General features: G+C 45.5%; 1 protein-coding gene across 1 annotated transcript; it reads right to left on the bottom strand.

Moving 5' to 3' along the window:
- Nucleotides 1-10,680: 10,680 nt before the first annotated feature.
- On the bottom strand, nt 10,681-15,815 carry LOC142068471 (interferon lambda-3-like). Its single transcript, XM_075117625.1, has 6 exons — nt 15,806-15,815; nt 15,274-15,434; nt 14,142-14,219; nt 13,497-13,640; nt 12,638-12,718; nt 10,681-11,492 (listed from the first exon to the last, which is right to left on the bottom strand). The coding sequence occupies exons 1-6, from the start codon at nt 15,813-15,815 to the stop codon at nt 11,394-11,396; spliced, it is 573 nt and encodes a 190-aa protein (XP_074973726.1). The 3' UTR covers nt 10,681-11,393.
- Between the last annotated feature and the right edge of the window lie 394 nt (nt 15,816-16,209).

Below are 16,209 nucleotides of genomic sequence, written 5' to 3'. Positions count from 1 at the left end.
CAAAAGGCTCTTTCTGGTTAAGAAAAATTACATGAAACCTCATTTTGCTTTAGTCTAGGGCAGAAAAACCCAGCTCTGCTGTCACCCAGCAAAGAGCAGCTAAGTGTTTGGAAAGGGAAAGCAAAAGTGAGGCAGTTATTACAGGTGAGCTCGAGTACTGAGGGATTTCCAGGTGAAGAAAACACTGTGCCATCACAAGTGAACTATGCAGGAGTTCCCTGCCTAGAGTAGGTGTGTATGTAGACGTGGCCTTTGCTGAATTGCAAAGCCCTTTGGGGTCCAGCGTAGAGAAGAATCTCAGCCCCTTTTGTTTTTAAAGTCCTCTTCCTTGCAGATATAGCCTCGAAAATGTAAAGTGAGCAGGTGGGTTGGAACCTGCTCACCAATCTCCTGCAGATCCTGGTTACTCACAGCAAACCAGGACTGGCCTTTAATGTCTAGACACATCACAGATGTGCACTGACGACTACAGTAAAGGCCGACATGCAGTAATTTCGGGCTGGGTGGGTATTTGTTTATCCATCCCATCTGTTTTACTTTTCACCACAAAAGCCAAGAACATACCGTCTCTGTGGAGGTCTTCTGTACTCTAGCATTACCAGTTAGCTGCAGTAGCATTTATTCCACTCGTGCACAGAGGCCCCAGTCAGGATCAGGGCCTTTGTACACAAAATAAAGGCAGTCCCCTCGATAAGTTTACAGTCTAAATGGAGCCTTGGCACAATGGGATTGTTGAACACACGTGAGGGGGAGAGACATGGATGGCAGTAATAGGAGCAAAGCTTTGCTTGGATTAATGAAGAGTACATGTTTGAGTGTCTCCTTTCCTAGGCGCAGCTCTTTGCAGTCCTCCGCTTCCCCCACCTGCCATCCCTAGACCTCACACTGTTCTCGTATGTGTGTTATGATCTGTTTCCAGCCTTTTGTTCTGATCTTTCTGCTGTAGAAAATGCCTGTATTCTACTGTCGTTTCCTTGCCTCGGTCAAGGCTGATCTCCATTATTCAGACATAGTCTGAGGAATAGAGCCAGACAACTTTTAAAGTAACAGATCTCATGCTCCCTTGCCTCATTTAAATGTGACCCAAACATGTCTCTGAAATACAAAGCTACACCACATAAAATAAAGATATTTTAAATGTTGTTTCTCCTTTGCTTACCTGCCAGTACGTAGAATGGTATGATTTTCAAGTGTTGCCCAGGCCCGACTATGATTTTTTTAATTGATACAAAAAGAAAAGGAGTACTAGTGGCACCTTATTGATACCATTATACCAGTTCAACAAAGTGTGGGTGCAGTTATGTCAGCATAACAGTGCCTGATACCGGAATAGTTATGTCTCTCCCTGAACAGGCAGAGCTATTGGCGGTATAAGACATCTGCATTCCTTTTAACCATACCTGTATACCACAATAGTCAAAGAAGTACAACATACTAGTTGTGAAAAGACTTTGATATCAGGGGCTTGCATTTGAGTAGATCAAAGAGCTCTAGTAACACAGGAAGCAGCTCACTCCTTTCTAGGAAACAGACTCTTGAATGACTACACTCAGGTTTTGGAAGGTAGAAAAACCCTTTGATTCACCTTTAAAGGGCCCTGTCTGCCACTACTTACTCAGACAAAACACCCGTTGACTTCAGTGGTATTCAGGCTATGAAAGCACTGCAGACCCAAAGCTAACCAGCTCCACCATGCCTAAGTCTCTGTATACTCTGTCAACTTCCTTTTATTAGCCCTGATTCCTGTTTATCTTTTATGCATTATTCTCTCTCTCTCTCTCTCTCTCTCTCTCATCTGAGAGAATAAGTGTTAAGCATAACCAGGTAACTGGCAGGCATAGTTATCAGTTATGTCAACACAGGTGTTTAAATTCCTGTTGCTACCTGTGCCATTGTAGGATGTGCATGATTTGCACACAAAGTTTCTAATGAATAAAAGGAAACCTGTGTGTATTTGTGCTGCTTGCCATGTATTAGATCAGGGCTTCTTATTCAGAGTAACAGGAAAATCCACAACTATATGGAAACAATTCTTAGCCCAAATAATTCAAAGATAACTGGGTTCTGCCAGTGGCACCCTTTGAGGTAACTGACAAAAGAGAGATGTTTCCTGATGTTTGAAAAGCAGCTTTCTGACACCGACGAAAGTAAACTGCATTGGACACTATTAGCAGACCAATCAATACACTGCATCCAATTCGACTGCATGTATCAACACAGGACTCTGACGTATGCCTTGCTACCATCAGGTTAGGAGCTAATGAAGCAAAAATGAAACTGGTTGAGTTACATCAACATATTGCTTCCGAAGTCCAGCTACGCAGGCAACCTATTCAAGAAGGAGAAATGGATTAATGGTATTCAAGAAGTGAAATGTTCAAAAGAAATTTTCAACCCATTCGGGTGCAGCTATTATTTCACAAGACATTTTAAAGAACTTTTTGGGGGTGTTGTTTAATAATTCAGGATTGTTAATTGCCTATTGTGGCTATGATAGCTTTAGAAGCAACTAGCAATAATAGTACCTAGCTCTTATCTAGCACTTTCATCTTTGGATCTCAAAGCGCTAGACAGAGGAGGTCAGGATCATCTCTATGTTACAGATGGGGAAACTGAGGCATGGTGAGGGAATTGATGTGGCTAAGGTCACCCACCAACCCACTGGTGGAGCTGGGAATTAACCCAAACCTCCTGCGTTCTAGTTCAGTTCCCAAGCCAGTAGGTGACACAAAGCAGACGCGTGCAGCTGTATAGCAAAGGAGTGGGGGTGGGAGAAGAACACTTCCATTTTAAGGCCACTATAGAACGCTAATACTTTCCATTAAGGGAAAATTCTGCTCCTCTTATGCAAGTCACATCAAAGTCTAGTTGCATGAGTCAGGCGAACAGGATCTGAACCTAAGTCTGGAAAGCATGTTTGCGAGAGAGCCTGTCAAGGTTCCCCCCCCAACTCTGAACTCTGGGGTACAGCTGTGGGGACCTGCATGAAAGACCCCCTAAGATTATATTTTACCAGCTTAGGTTAAAACTTCCCCCCAGGTACAAATTCCTTTCCTTGTCCTTGGACAGTACTGCTGCCTCCACCAAGTGATTTACACAAAAATTCAGGGAAGGGTCACTTGGAATCCTTATCCCCCCAAAATATCCCCCCAATTCCCTTCACCCCCTTTCTTGGGGAAGCTTGAGACTAACATACCAACCAATTGCCTTAGCAATGGAAGCACAGACCACACCCTTTGTCTTCAGGAAACTGAAATCATTCAGGTTCTTAAAAGAAGCACTTTATTTATAAAGAAAAAGTAAAAGAATCACACGTGCAAAATCAGGATGGAAAGTATGTTTACAGGGTGATAAAAAGATTTAAAACACAGAGGATTCCCCCTAACTTCCCCTGCTTTCTCCTCAGCTCGGCCCCATTCTGTCTGACCCAGGCAATTCCAGCTCACACGGAGGATGGGACCTCCCTGGCCTTCTGACTCCCTGATTAGCCTGCTCGCCCTGTCATTCAGGCTGACCTGGAGCATGGGCCTCTCCCCATTGTTCCTGGGGGCTATCAGTCTCAGGGTCCTGATTCCCCATCGACCCTTCCCTCTTTTTAGTACTGGGAGCTAGCAACTAAAACACCCCCACTGAATGTTAGTAAGGGGGCAACAGTCCCCTTATACTAGGATGGATAATTGCTATGGCTGACAGGAAGGGCTACATTAATAGTAGGTGACACACAAGTTTTTTGGCTTTAAGATATCTGAAAAGCGGTAACGCTGCCTTAGCCAATGCCATGAGTGGAACTGATTCTGGAGTGGTGCTTTTTGCACATTCCCACTTTCCCTTCAAAAGGGATACAGTGAAGCGCTTTTCATAGTGTTGCAACCCCAGGTGTTTATAAATTATGAGTCAAGCCTTGGAAAATCACCCGATTGTCTTAAAAATCGTGAGATTAAATGTTGGGTTCTTTGTAGTTGCCTTGAAGAATTGGAGCATTTGGGATTCTCAGTTCCATTTCAGCGGCTTTACCTACTTTGGCAGCACAAAGCTTGCTGCAAAGCTGTCATAACTGCTAACCTGGAATTTCCCTAACAGCTTTGGAGGGGGTGCAGATGCGGTAGCGGCTCTGAGTCTCTCTCCTACTCATTTTGGCCCCTGGTTTAGGAAGTATGGCTAGGAGAGAAGAGGCTTTGGAACAGGGCTCATGGGTCTTTGGGGTTTTTTTTGGAGGGGGTGTGTGGGAGGAGCTACTGACAAGGTTACTTAGTGATGTCATTATTAGAAGAAACGTCCTCCAGAGGAAAACAGTAAAAGCCCTTAATTGTTTGCAATGATCTAACACATTGTGGAACAGATCCGGATTTTGCTTCTACCGATGTAAATGAGATCACGATCCATCCCAGTTTCTGTGTTATTAGAGTAGAGAAGAAGTATGGGACTCTCCGATACTGCTGCTTCCACGGAGTCAGGGTGAGTTCACTGAGCTGTAGGAGTGGAGAGTATCTTTGGCCGGTTCTGGTGCAGTTAAAGTCTTCGTGAGCCCCAGGCTGCTCAGAGACTAAGCAGAGCCCAGCAGGTTTGTCAGGCTTCTCTAAAGACTCTGGGCCAAATCTAGACCTGAGTTCAAATTCTGCTCCCGGTCACAGATATCCAACGCCATTGACTGCAGAAGGGCTGCCTGGGTGTAAGGGAGCAGAATTTGGCTCTGAGGCGCTATTTCACTGATTCACACCTTGTCTGCATGAAAAAGTTGTCCTGGCTTAATTTAGCCAGTGATTTTTAAACCCAAGTGGTGAAGTCAGTGCAGAAGGCTACGTAGACACGTGTAGTTTGTTTAAAGCAGGCCTCGTGCAGTTTAGCTTATGGCAATGGGCAAGGCCTTGGAGCAAACAGGCGCGCTCTGGGGAAGTCGGCGAGGTAGAGAGGGAGGGAATCCCTTCCCTGCTGACCCGCGGCTGTGGAATGGAATCATTGCTGCTCCGACTCCTGCCACTGCAACCAGCCACCCAGCCAGCAGAGCCCCTGTGCCCGGCCCTAGCAGCCATAGTCCAGCGTCTTCCAGACTGTCGAGAGCTGAGCCCCTCTTCAGACAAATGCAACCTGCTGATGCTCCTTTTAACCCTGTCACATGCTATTGAAGGACCATCTTAATGCATACACCTTCCAGGCCCCTCTATGTCGGGAAAGGCGGTACTAGTGGATCCCGCAGCCATCCCCTGCTCTGCTGGGCCTCCAACCTTTCTGTGTGACCACCAACCCCATGCCCGGGCCCAGCTGAATAAGAACCATTCCGATCCAAGAGGACTCTCTGCACCTGCGGAGGTGGCCTAAGTTATACCCCAAACCTGGCAATGGAATTGTAAATTGGAGTCTCTATCTGTTTACTCTCACCGAAGTTAGGTATATTCAGAAGAATTCCACATTTAGCAGATAGTTTAAGACTGAGTCTTTGGTTCCCAGCAACGGGAGACCTGGCTGGTGGGAAAGAAACCACAAAAGGTGTAGCTTGGTCATGCCAATATACGCAGGTGTATCTGTATATACATCTGAATACGCAGATGATTGCTCAAAGGTACTGTGCTGGCCAAATCCCCAGCTTTGCCATGCTCCTAACGACTGGGTAAAGCTGGATGACTGTGCAAACTCTGGGTTCTGTGCTGATCTTCCACAGCTCTGTCCAAAGAGGGATTGCTGACAATTTATATGACTTCTGAGCTTGAAACCTTTCTGCAGAATTGCTGCAAAGGGTTCTGTCCTTGGAAAGCATTGTTGGGATATATTATCTGAACCAACCATTTATGCACAATGGGTGTCAGCAATGGAAGAGTTGCGCTGACTTTCGAATGATCTGCAGCAATAATATTCATTGTGATTTCTACTCTAAGTTTACAGTAGAGGGTTAGAAATGGTCAGTCAACCAATTTAAAATGGCTGGACACTACTAATTGCTTTATCATTTAAAATAACTCATTCTACTAAAGTGGAGGTGAATATGGGCTCACAGCAACAAGACACATCCCAATATACAGTTAAAACCAATAAAGAGTCAATATTTGCACTCACCAGTCCCTGGACCATTGCTGCTTCTCACCACACTTGGCTGGGGAGGTGGAGTCCATGCACGGAGATCACGTTCCGTACCCATTGCTCTGAGCACAACCACCCCTTCATTGAGACCTTCAGCTTGCTTCTCTTCATCAAATATTAAATATCAGCTGTGCTTCGGCCGGTCCACTTCTAAGTATTTCAAGGTATGAGACTTCCACTGCTTCCCTTTCAGATTACATCCTAGTATTATAGATCCCACTGTCTAGATCTGACTCTCCTTTTCTTAATTTTGTCCTTCTGCTCCTAGTTTTGCGGAGCTGTACAATACAAAACAATACCCTTCAACACTCTCTAGAGCTATGTCTCCATCACCTAAATTATACACATTTAGCTCTCAGTTGTACTCCTGAGTCAGTCTGTCCAACAGTCTGAGAGTTGTTTTTTCACACTTTATCTTTCAGTTCTGAGCATGTGAGGTCCAGTCTAGTTCTCATTAAAGTCAATGGAAGGACACCCACTGTTAGAACAGAAATCAATTTTTAAAATGCCAATCAAAACAGCCATTGTGCAAATGCGTTTACACTGGCTGTGTTCACACTCCTGTTGTGTTTGCTTTCCACAAACACTGGTGTAATTGAGAATTAATAGCATAAATGATCAGAGAAAGCAAATGTTAAGCAGGCACACTTGCAGGTATTTGTAATGAGTGAACATTAAATTTACTTTCTGAGAGTGTTTGCAGATGATAGCTGGTTGATGATGTGGGAGGGATAGCTCAGTGGTTTCAGCATTGGCCTACTAAACCCAGGGTTGTGAGCTCAATCCTTGAGGGGGCCATTTAGGGATCTGGGGCAAAAATTGGGGATTGGTCCTGCTTTGAGCAGGGGGTTGGACTAGATGACCTCCTGAGGTCCATTCCAACCCTGATATTCTAGGATTCATAAATTATGCTCATCTACTCAGGGACAGAAGCTATATCATATCATATGACTTATGGCCTGCTGGGTGACCTTGGGCAAGTCATGTCACTGCTCTGTGCCTCAGTTTCCCCATCTGTAAAAAGTGGATAATGATAGTGCTGTCCTTTGTAAAGCATGTTAAGCTTTACTGATGAAAAACACTATAGAACAGTTAGGTATTATTATTAAGAAGCCACTCAGTTTTAGGTCGCATGGCTCAAACGTAATGTTTTGTTGACTAACAAGCCATAGGGTGAACAAAATGATGTTGAATGTTTTCCAGTCACAACGTTCTCAAGTGTGTTTGTTATTGGTTTGCAGGAATTTTGCGAACAGAAATAGAGGCAAAATTCCCTGGCTGTGAACTAATCACTCAGCTGTAATAGTCAAGAGAAAAAAAAAATCACATTTGTAAACATTGGCTGCTAAAGACTCTGGATGGGGTTTTCACTCCAAAGACCAAAGGAATGTGTTCAGATGCTTTTGATTTCCTCCAACCAGGAGACAGAGGGGGCAGGCTTGTGAGCTACCTACCAATGACCCAGTTCCATAATTCTCCGAATCGTGGTCCCTTTACCATATGCATAGTAGTACTAGGCCTAGAATGCACGGTATTGGATATGGCTCAGCATAAATTCTTATAGCAGAAGGGATGTAAGCCATGCCCCTGTGAGTACAATGCACCTGTGGCCAATGTGTGTGGGGGGGGGCCTCCCTGCCCCCAGAGGATCGAGCTGAATTGCAACAAGGAGCTGGTGGGTTGTGCTGGGGCCAGAGCCACTTTGGGCAGGCCCAGTCAGCTCCAAGGACCACACTCTCAGCCCATCTAGGCTGATGTGGCTTCATCCCAGCAGCAGGATACGCATGTTTCGGGGAGTGGGTGTGGGGGCATTCCTCTCCCAAATCCTCAGCACTTGATGCAGCAGCTTCCTCCACTGCACTCAGGAGTCCCCTGCCTTACAGCCCAGCTCCCTTCCCTACCCCAGAGCCAGACTTCACCCCTCTTCCCTGCTCCCTTTAACATCCTGAGTCCCTCTCCCATCCCCCTCAACTTAGCTTCTCATAAGCCAAGATGGCCACCATTTTCAAGCTCCACATTCCCTTCCAGGCTCCAGAACCTGCCTCTGTGACCCACCCCCCCCCTCCCGGCTCCACCCCCACTGGCCCCGGGGCCCCATACCACTGCCTCTGTGACCCCCCCCCCCCGGCTCCACCCCCATGCTGCCCCCAGGGCCCCACACCCCCTGCCTCTGTGACACTCTCATTTCCAACTCCCTTCCCCCCAGGGCCCCACTTCCTTTCTTCAACCCCCATACTGCCCCCAGGGCCTCACACAGCCTGCCACTGTGATTACCCCCTCCGCCAGCTCTCACAGATCCTTCACCAGGTTGCCATTTATCACCCCTAAGGAAAAGTGCATCAACCAATTCCTTACGTGAAGTCTCCCGATCTGTTCCCTGCTGGCCTGTAGGCTGTTTATGTTCAGCAAATAGCTCGCCCCGGCCAGGGGACCAGGGCCTCTCCCTTCCCTCCTCATCCAGCCCCATGGCAAGGCCATTCTCTGCACCTACCTCCTTTGTCTCCTGGGCTGCTGTTGCCAACTGGGTCTTACTCCTCCCAGCCTGGGAGATGCTGGTATGAATCCCCCGTGAAACATGGGACTATCCTGGGGAAAAAGCAGGATGTCTTGCAGTCTTTTCTGAATTTTGTCATATTTGGTGTTATTCTTAAAACCCCAGCTCCTGGAGTCAAGTGATTCCGTGTGCCTCTTAGCTTTGATTTAAAATATAAAAGTACATTTCTAGGCCTCATGATTGGGGGAAAAGGTTTATAAATGTGACTCCCCAAAGTCTCAATAACCAGCAGGCAATTACAAAAGAACCCATAATGTATTATTTTTAAAACAATCTCATGACTTTAAAGGCAATCTTGTGATTTGGTGGCAACCTGACTCATGATTTTTGAATTCTTGGGATTGGCAATAGTGTCACTTTAAATCAAATTGGGACTATGTCCTTGAGAGCCAAAATACTTTTTGCTTTTAATTCCAGAACTTCACCCTAGTGGGGAAGATGATGATACTTCACCAACATTTAAAGAGTCCCGGCTTGATTCTTTGCTTTCCTGAACCATTTATAAATATAGTCATTTGCACATATGCAAAGTGATGCAGAATAGGTATAAAAAGTGATCACTGTTGATTTGGTACCATTTTGCAGTAGTGTAAATAACAAATCCAAGTGCAAGGTTGCAATATTGCCCATCCCCAAAGATCCACAAATCATGTCAAAATCTAAATCTCATGCAATTAGACCAACAATCATGAGATTTTATTAAAAAAGATTCTCCTGTAGTTTTTTGGGTTGGTCTTTTGGATTCCCCTGTCCCCCCAGTGCGTTTGTGAGATAGTGTTGCTAACACTTCCATATTTATTCTGTAAGGTGATTGTGCCCCTCCACTGCCCATCCCATACCCAGCAAGTCATTCGGCACCCTGTCCCCAACTCAATCCTCTCTCCACATCAACTCTGCTCGTTCCCCTGTGTCCCCATCATTTCTACCCCTCCTTCCTTCACCGCAGCTCCTCCTGAAGCTGCTGTGTCCCTTCCCCGGCCCTCTCCCAGGGATGGGTGTTGCAGGGAGTGGAGGAGGGAGTGGAGCCTCTCTGAGCTCCTCTCTCCTCCACTCCTGTGACAATGGTGTTGGCACCTAAGGGGCAGAGACCTCTGACTGCTTCCTGCAGCAGCCTTGATTGGCTGCTCTTCCCCACGACCGGAGACAGTGGGAAAGACAGCCAATCAGAAGCCAGGCTGCAATTCCCAAGAGGGTTGGAGATTCTCACATCATCACCAGACAGACTCCAGCCCTGGCTAAAATCCTGCAACCTGTGAAAAAGTCACGAGCGGTAACAGCACTGGGGCAGCGGAGAATCAGGCTTTTTATATAGTGCATATAATAATATGAAAAATACCCAGCTCTTATAGAGTGTTTTTACGGGAAGGTCTCAAAGCACTTTACCAAGGAATTCGGTATCAGTATTCCCATTTTACAGATGGTACAGAGCAGAGACGTGACTTGCCCAACGTCATCCACCACTCCAGCAGGTCAGTGGCAGAGCTGGGAATAGAATCCAGGTTTCCCGAGTGCCAATCCCCAGTATCTATCCCCCTCAGACAAAAACAGGGCAAATTGCAGCCACGATGTACTCTGCAAGAGCAGTTGAATAGTTTGCCCAGACCTTCACACGGATATCAATGCGTACAAATAAAAAGGAAGCAAAAAGCAATACATGTTACAATCAGGCTCCAGTTAAAACAGCAGCATTTTACTCTAGAAGAGTGTGTCACATATATTGTGATAAGTATAGGATAGTAATTAGAGTCCGTGCTTTTTGCCCAATTTAAAGGCCCCATAATAGTCAGTCCTGCCACCAAGAGTTCCCCGGGATTTGCTATCGTGGGAAGATAGCTATAACTTTAGACTTTTCATTATTTTAAGTATCTCTGTTATGTCCCCTCTCACCATCCAGCTAATCAATTTCTCCTCATCGGGAAGTACTTCCCTGCCTTTAATGACTTTTGCTATTTTCTGCTTTTTGGAGGTGATGAGATCAGAACATAATGCAGTCAGCAAGTAGAGGGTCAATCATCAATTTATATCATTTCAGTTTTAATTTTACATCTTCCATTTTTACATTAAATATTACAAAAATAGCCCATTTGATAAATATGCACATAAAAATGATAGATACAATAAATAACTTAAATACAAATCAGATTTGTTTAAATAAGGATCGCATCAGATGGCTTAACATTATGTCAGCCAGTAAAACAAAAATAGATTCTCGGAATCTGTCTAATACAGCAACACCTTCCATGCATCAACATTATTGCATTTTCCAGCATCTTTCTAAGACAATAATGAAATAGTCACTAGTCTGTAAATCAAACAAACGGTGGGAAAAACTAGTCCTTTAAATTAAAATAAATAACAGCAACACAACATACTATTGGCAAATATTTTTGCGTAGCAATCAACCAATACAATAAATAATACTATCCTCTAGGGCCAAATTTTAATCCCACTGAAATCAATGGCCAATCTCCCATTGATTTCTGTGGGAACAGGCCATACACTTTAGCTGCACTTAAGGAATTGGCCTACAACCAATCAGCTACTGGCAATTGGAGTCGGAGAGATCTCTTCCTGAAGATCAGCTGTATCAGAATCTTTTGTTCAGAGATCATGGGTGATGGGTATCCGTGGTAAGATGCCAAGTCAGAAAGAACATCATGCCTGGTTAAAATACAGTGTCCTGTAGGAAGGATTCAGGGTTCCCATTTGCTGGGCTCTCCAGTGTCTGATTAGACGCATGAGGTGAGACCGTGTAAAGACTTTGCGTTTAGGTGCAGAACTCCATGTAGGCTGTGCACTTCAAGTCTTCGTTCAGGAGTCGGAAGAGATTGAAGATCACAGATGCTTCCAGGCACCCCGGAGTCTCCTGGGACAGGAGAGAGGGAGTGAACACATTGTAACAGAGAATGGCTGGCTCACACTGGGCGAGGGAAAGTTACTGCACAAAGGCCTGATGGAAGGGGGTGTATATAGATAGGGAGCACAGAGCATGCAGAAAAAGGGTGAACAGAGCAGTGTCTACACAGGGACATCCAGGAAAGCTAATCTGAACAAACTGTGTGAATTTGAAGTGGGTTAGTTAATGGCATTAGATCCCTGTGTGAACACCCTCATTCAAAATTAAAGTGGTCTTAATTGGGTTACTTCACTTCCAGAGATCGCTTTAACTCTGAATAACAGCATCCATACAGGGATTTAATGCAGTTTAACTAATCCCCTTCAAACTCACATCTTTAGTTAATTCAGATTAGTTTTCCTGGATGTCCCTGCGTAGACAAGACCTTACAAACACTCGAACCTAAGTAAATACTCATTTACACGGTGCTCTAATGTTCTGTAATTCTAAATATATAACAATGTGTGCTGTAGTCTATTACATTAAGCAGTGAGTCTGAATGAAGCAAAAGGCACAATGATCTGGGGTAACAGTCAACTTGACAGGTATTATCTTTGTCTCGATCCGATTCCTAAGAAGGCCTGGGCTTTGGCAGATCTGTACGAATGAATGATCTCTGGGCCTCTTTTCCCATTGCCCAGCCCAGCATCTCCACCTCTTTAAAGCGAATAGCAAGTTGGTGTAAAGCTCTGCCAGCAGTGTGGGGGAGGGGGGATTTCAGAGTCAGCAGCATTTTGCACAAATATAAATGATTCCACAAGGTACAAGGTACTGAGCAATGGAGGATCAGATGCCTCGTGTTTATCTGAAATTCTGCTATTTGCATCCTATGGGAGGACCCAAACTAGGCCACAAGGTAAAGGGTGTTTTCTGGATGCCTGGTCTGTTACTGTCTGACAGCAGATGTAACAACCCTTCCTGATGTGAGAGATTTACCAGCTTTCTGAACTAATTCAGTCTCAGGACACCTAGACTGCTGAAGGTCCTGGACAATATACAGGACACCATCCTGCACTGGCCCCATGGGAACGGAATGGAGCTGATGATCCTGTATGGATTTGTTCCCACTAACATGTGATGGAAGTTCGTCTTGTGTGTTTGCCAAATGTACTCACCATTTTCTTGGCGGCATGGAATTTTAGGAGCCATTTAGTCAGTGTCTGGGAGCGTTGATGGCCGTGAGGCTGATGTCTAGCCTGAAAAGAAAATCAATCCATGAAGCAGACTGGCACATGAGTCGAGATTTCAGGAACAGTGGCTGAGCCTCCTTCCTCTCAGTACAAGCCCAAGGCAGATCTTGGTTTGATTGAGTTTATCTAGTTCTCTACGCTTGTGGATTCCATGTTAACCTTCCATGTTCTATTAATAATACCAAGCATTTGTATTACATTGTTCAACTTCAGAAGTGTTTGAAGCATTAACTCAGGGCTTTACTGAGGCCTGTGGGAATGGCCCTGTGTAGGGGGAGGTATGCCTTGTGCTCCCCAGAGGAGCTCTGGGAGGAACTCCACCTAGTAGAAACTGAATATGCCCTGGAGCTGAGCAGGAGTGCAGCATACTCCCTCAGTGTATGCAGCCACCCATGGGTCTGCCTCCTCCCAGTTCCTCCCCACCTCCTCTGCGATGTTCTGGGGGGCACATGGAAACAACAGTAGCTGTGCGAAAGAGATCACAGTGTCTGCAGTGGAACCAAACTACAGCCCAGAAGCCGACAGTGGGGACATAGCTGCTTGCACAGTAGCAGAGCAGCCAAGCATCATCTGTCCCTAACTAGTTAATCAAGTTAATTAGCTAATTAGATGATGTATCTGAGCAAGGCATACAGCAGCTATGTTATGTGCAAACCAAAGTCCACGATTACTGGCACAAGGATTAGTAGATTCTGGATCCACTTAAGGAATTAGTGCTGTTCGGAGTTCAATACACAATTCCCAGACCCACTGTGGCACGAGACATTTGCAATCCAATACTCACCCAGCTCTTCAAGTCCTCTCTGATGAGCCTCAGGATTTCTAATGGCTTCACAAGCTGCTCAGACAGACTGGGATCCCCAAAGTTCTCCAGTACGTCAATAACGAGGTGCAGCTCCGTCTCTACCAGGATCACTCTGTCGTGCACCTAGGGAGAGAATGTGCAGGTAAAACAGTGTGTCCAGGGGAGTTGCAGACAGGGAGATAAGGAATGTCTGTGTTAGCAGCAGGTAGGAGTGGCCTGCTTAAGGAGACTTTCCAAAGCCGTGGCCAATGGGAAACGACCTACGACGCAAGGGAGGTGTGAATCCACTCAGTACACAGAGCCTGCTAGTCATGACCCTTTGGACTCTGTTGCTTACACCTTCCTTCCTTGGAATCCAACAACATTTTGTGCTTCAGATCAATCTCAAACTCAATATCTGACTTCCCAGCCCTAAGGGTATACAATATATAGATACAGAAAAAGGGCTGGATTCCAACCTCAGATGACGCCTGTGTCATCTGGGAATAAATTCCTTCTCCACGTTACTCTACAAAAGGATCACGTGAAATCAGCATCCAGCTTAGAAAGAGACAGTACGGCAACCTTGGAAAGAAGCAAGTGCTGTTTTGTAACTTTGTCTCTCTTGGCAGAGGTTTTTCTTACCGACAGCTCTTTGACTTCCCAGTTCCGGTGGAAAATATTGGTGTTGCATTTTCGGTCTGACAACAGCATGATGTCCTCCTGGAGGCACAAAATAAGAACACAGGGAAATGTGTAAAGGAAACAAAGCAGGGGAGAAAGTGCCAAATTCGGTCCTCAGTTACATCATATAACCCCATTCAGCCATGCAAAGGTACAAAATCCTGGCACAATTTGACTCAACACCTCGATCCCCTAAGAATGCTGCTGTACTAGAGTCCTGGCTCTTCCCGAGAAGGTGCCAAATATGGCACAGAAGTCAACAACACGCGCTTGTCATATTGCTTTGCTGGTTTCAGGTTGTGAACTGCATTTGTGCAGGAGTTTAACTGAGAAGCGGCATCCTTTAACTCTTGACCACTCATCTGAGTGGTGCACTTCCTCCGCTTCAGCATTGGTTAACGTGGAATGTTTGCACGACTGAAAAATAAATGACTTGATCTCTCTAATGCTGCTTGATGGCATGACATGAATTTGGGTTCCTCAAATTGTCTGTTTAAAGGACTAGACTCAGTTTTCTTTGGAAGGGAAAGATCGCCTATAGTTAAAAACTGGGTCTCATTCTCTAGGTTTGATTGTAACTCAGGACAGAGTTTGAACCCCTTTCAAAACTTTCTGAGATTTAAGATTAAGGACGGTTGACTCTGTAAGAAATCCGAGCTGGCCAGGTCCAAGCCTCCTTAGACTGACTCAAATCAGGAACACCCACTTAGACAGGTTGCCCCTTCTTTCTCTCCTAGCTCCTTTCTAATAGTAAGAATGCCATTCTCCCCTTGCTATTGTCTAATCTGTGATTCTGCTTTAGATCAGTTCCCACCTTCCTGCCCTGTCCATGACTCTGCCTCTCTCTGACTCTTGCCGGAGCTGAACATTCTGAGCTTTGCCCTTTCTTAACTAAGACTGGGTGGGGGATCACCAACAAAGAAGATCCAGACAGAGAGACTTCTCTCTATTTCGTCTGCAACCCTACACCCCAAACTTACCGAAGCATATTTCATCTGCCCACAGTAATATGCCGAGAAGGCTGCGGTTGAAACTACAGCCTAGCACCCACATTGCCATTATTGCCCTACTTATGTGTCTTCTTTGCACTTACAAATCTGTCCTTGACATTCTTGAAGGTCTCCAGTTCCCAGGGTGGCAGGGACTTGTATTTTGAGAGGTGGCACGTCTTCCTCTGAGCCCCTTTGGGAAAGGCCTCCGTAGACATTGTCCATAGGGTCAGGACAAGGAGCAATTTGCAAGCCATCATTTTTCCTAATTGAATCAGAAAGGGGAAATACACACATCACTCCATTTCCAGGTTACCAGGATTATAAACTGTATTTTTGACAGTCTGACAAGGCGGGGAAAGAAGGGGTGCAGGAAGATGAGGGCTACAATCAAATATATACATTGGTGGCTTGACCCCAAAGATCGCAGCTGAGCAAACTCAACTCTTCTATTCACAAATGTTTTCAGATCAGGCCCCTTAATTTACGGCCCCCAGCACTAATAATAAAAAATAAACTGGTAAGAGACTTAGGGGGACGGATAATGTTTGATCCTTACTCTTTAGAGTAGATCACAGCAGATCAGTCGAGTAAGCCCATGTGCTAGACAGACGCCCCAGACCTCGTGGCACATACCTTGGAGCATGTTTGCTGGGAAATGGCTTTAGTCTCGTCTTCTTCCTCAGGGTTGCTTGGCCTCCCTCTGGTCTGTGAATGTAGCCTCTCTTTTCCATTGCTCTTGCTTTTATACTCTTTAGGAAAAAATAAAATGAAATCTTGTTTTCCTTTTGTCGAAGGAGAAAAACCCACGCTCTAATACGGCTGGAATCAATGGAAACCGGAAAATGAAAGTACGGCAGGTGCATCTAGCTCATAACCCTCTGCCCTCCTGAGCTGCGTGTGCCACTACCAGGGATTCCCAGGTGAGGGAAACTCTGCATGACATCATGACAAAATGATGCAAGGTTTCCCTGCCTAGAGTAGGCGAGTTCTGTTTCTAATCTTAGCATTGCCCAGTTTCCGGATTTGCTGTGTTACCG

The sequence above is a fragment of the Caretta caretta genome, chromosome 11 (assembly GCF_965140235.1).
Source record: "Caretta caretta isolate rCarCar2 chromosome 11, rCarCar1.hap1, whole genome shotgun sequence".
NCBI classification, from domain to species: domain Eukaryota; kingdom Metazoa; phylum Chordata; order Testudines; family Cheloniidae; genus Caretta; species Caretta caretta.
The sequence above is the reverse complement of the archived record's forward strand: the minus strand, read 5'-3'. Positions and strand labels throughout refer to the sequence as shown.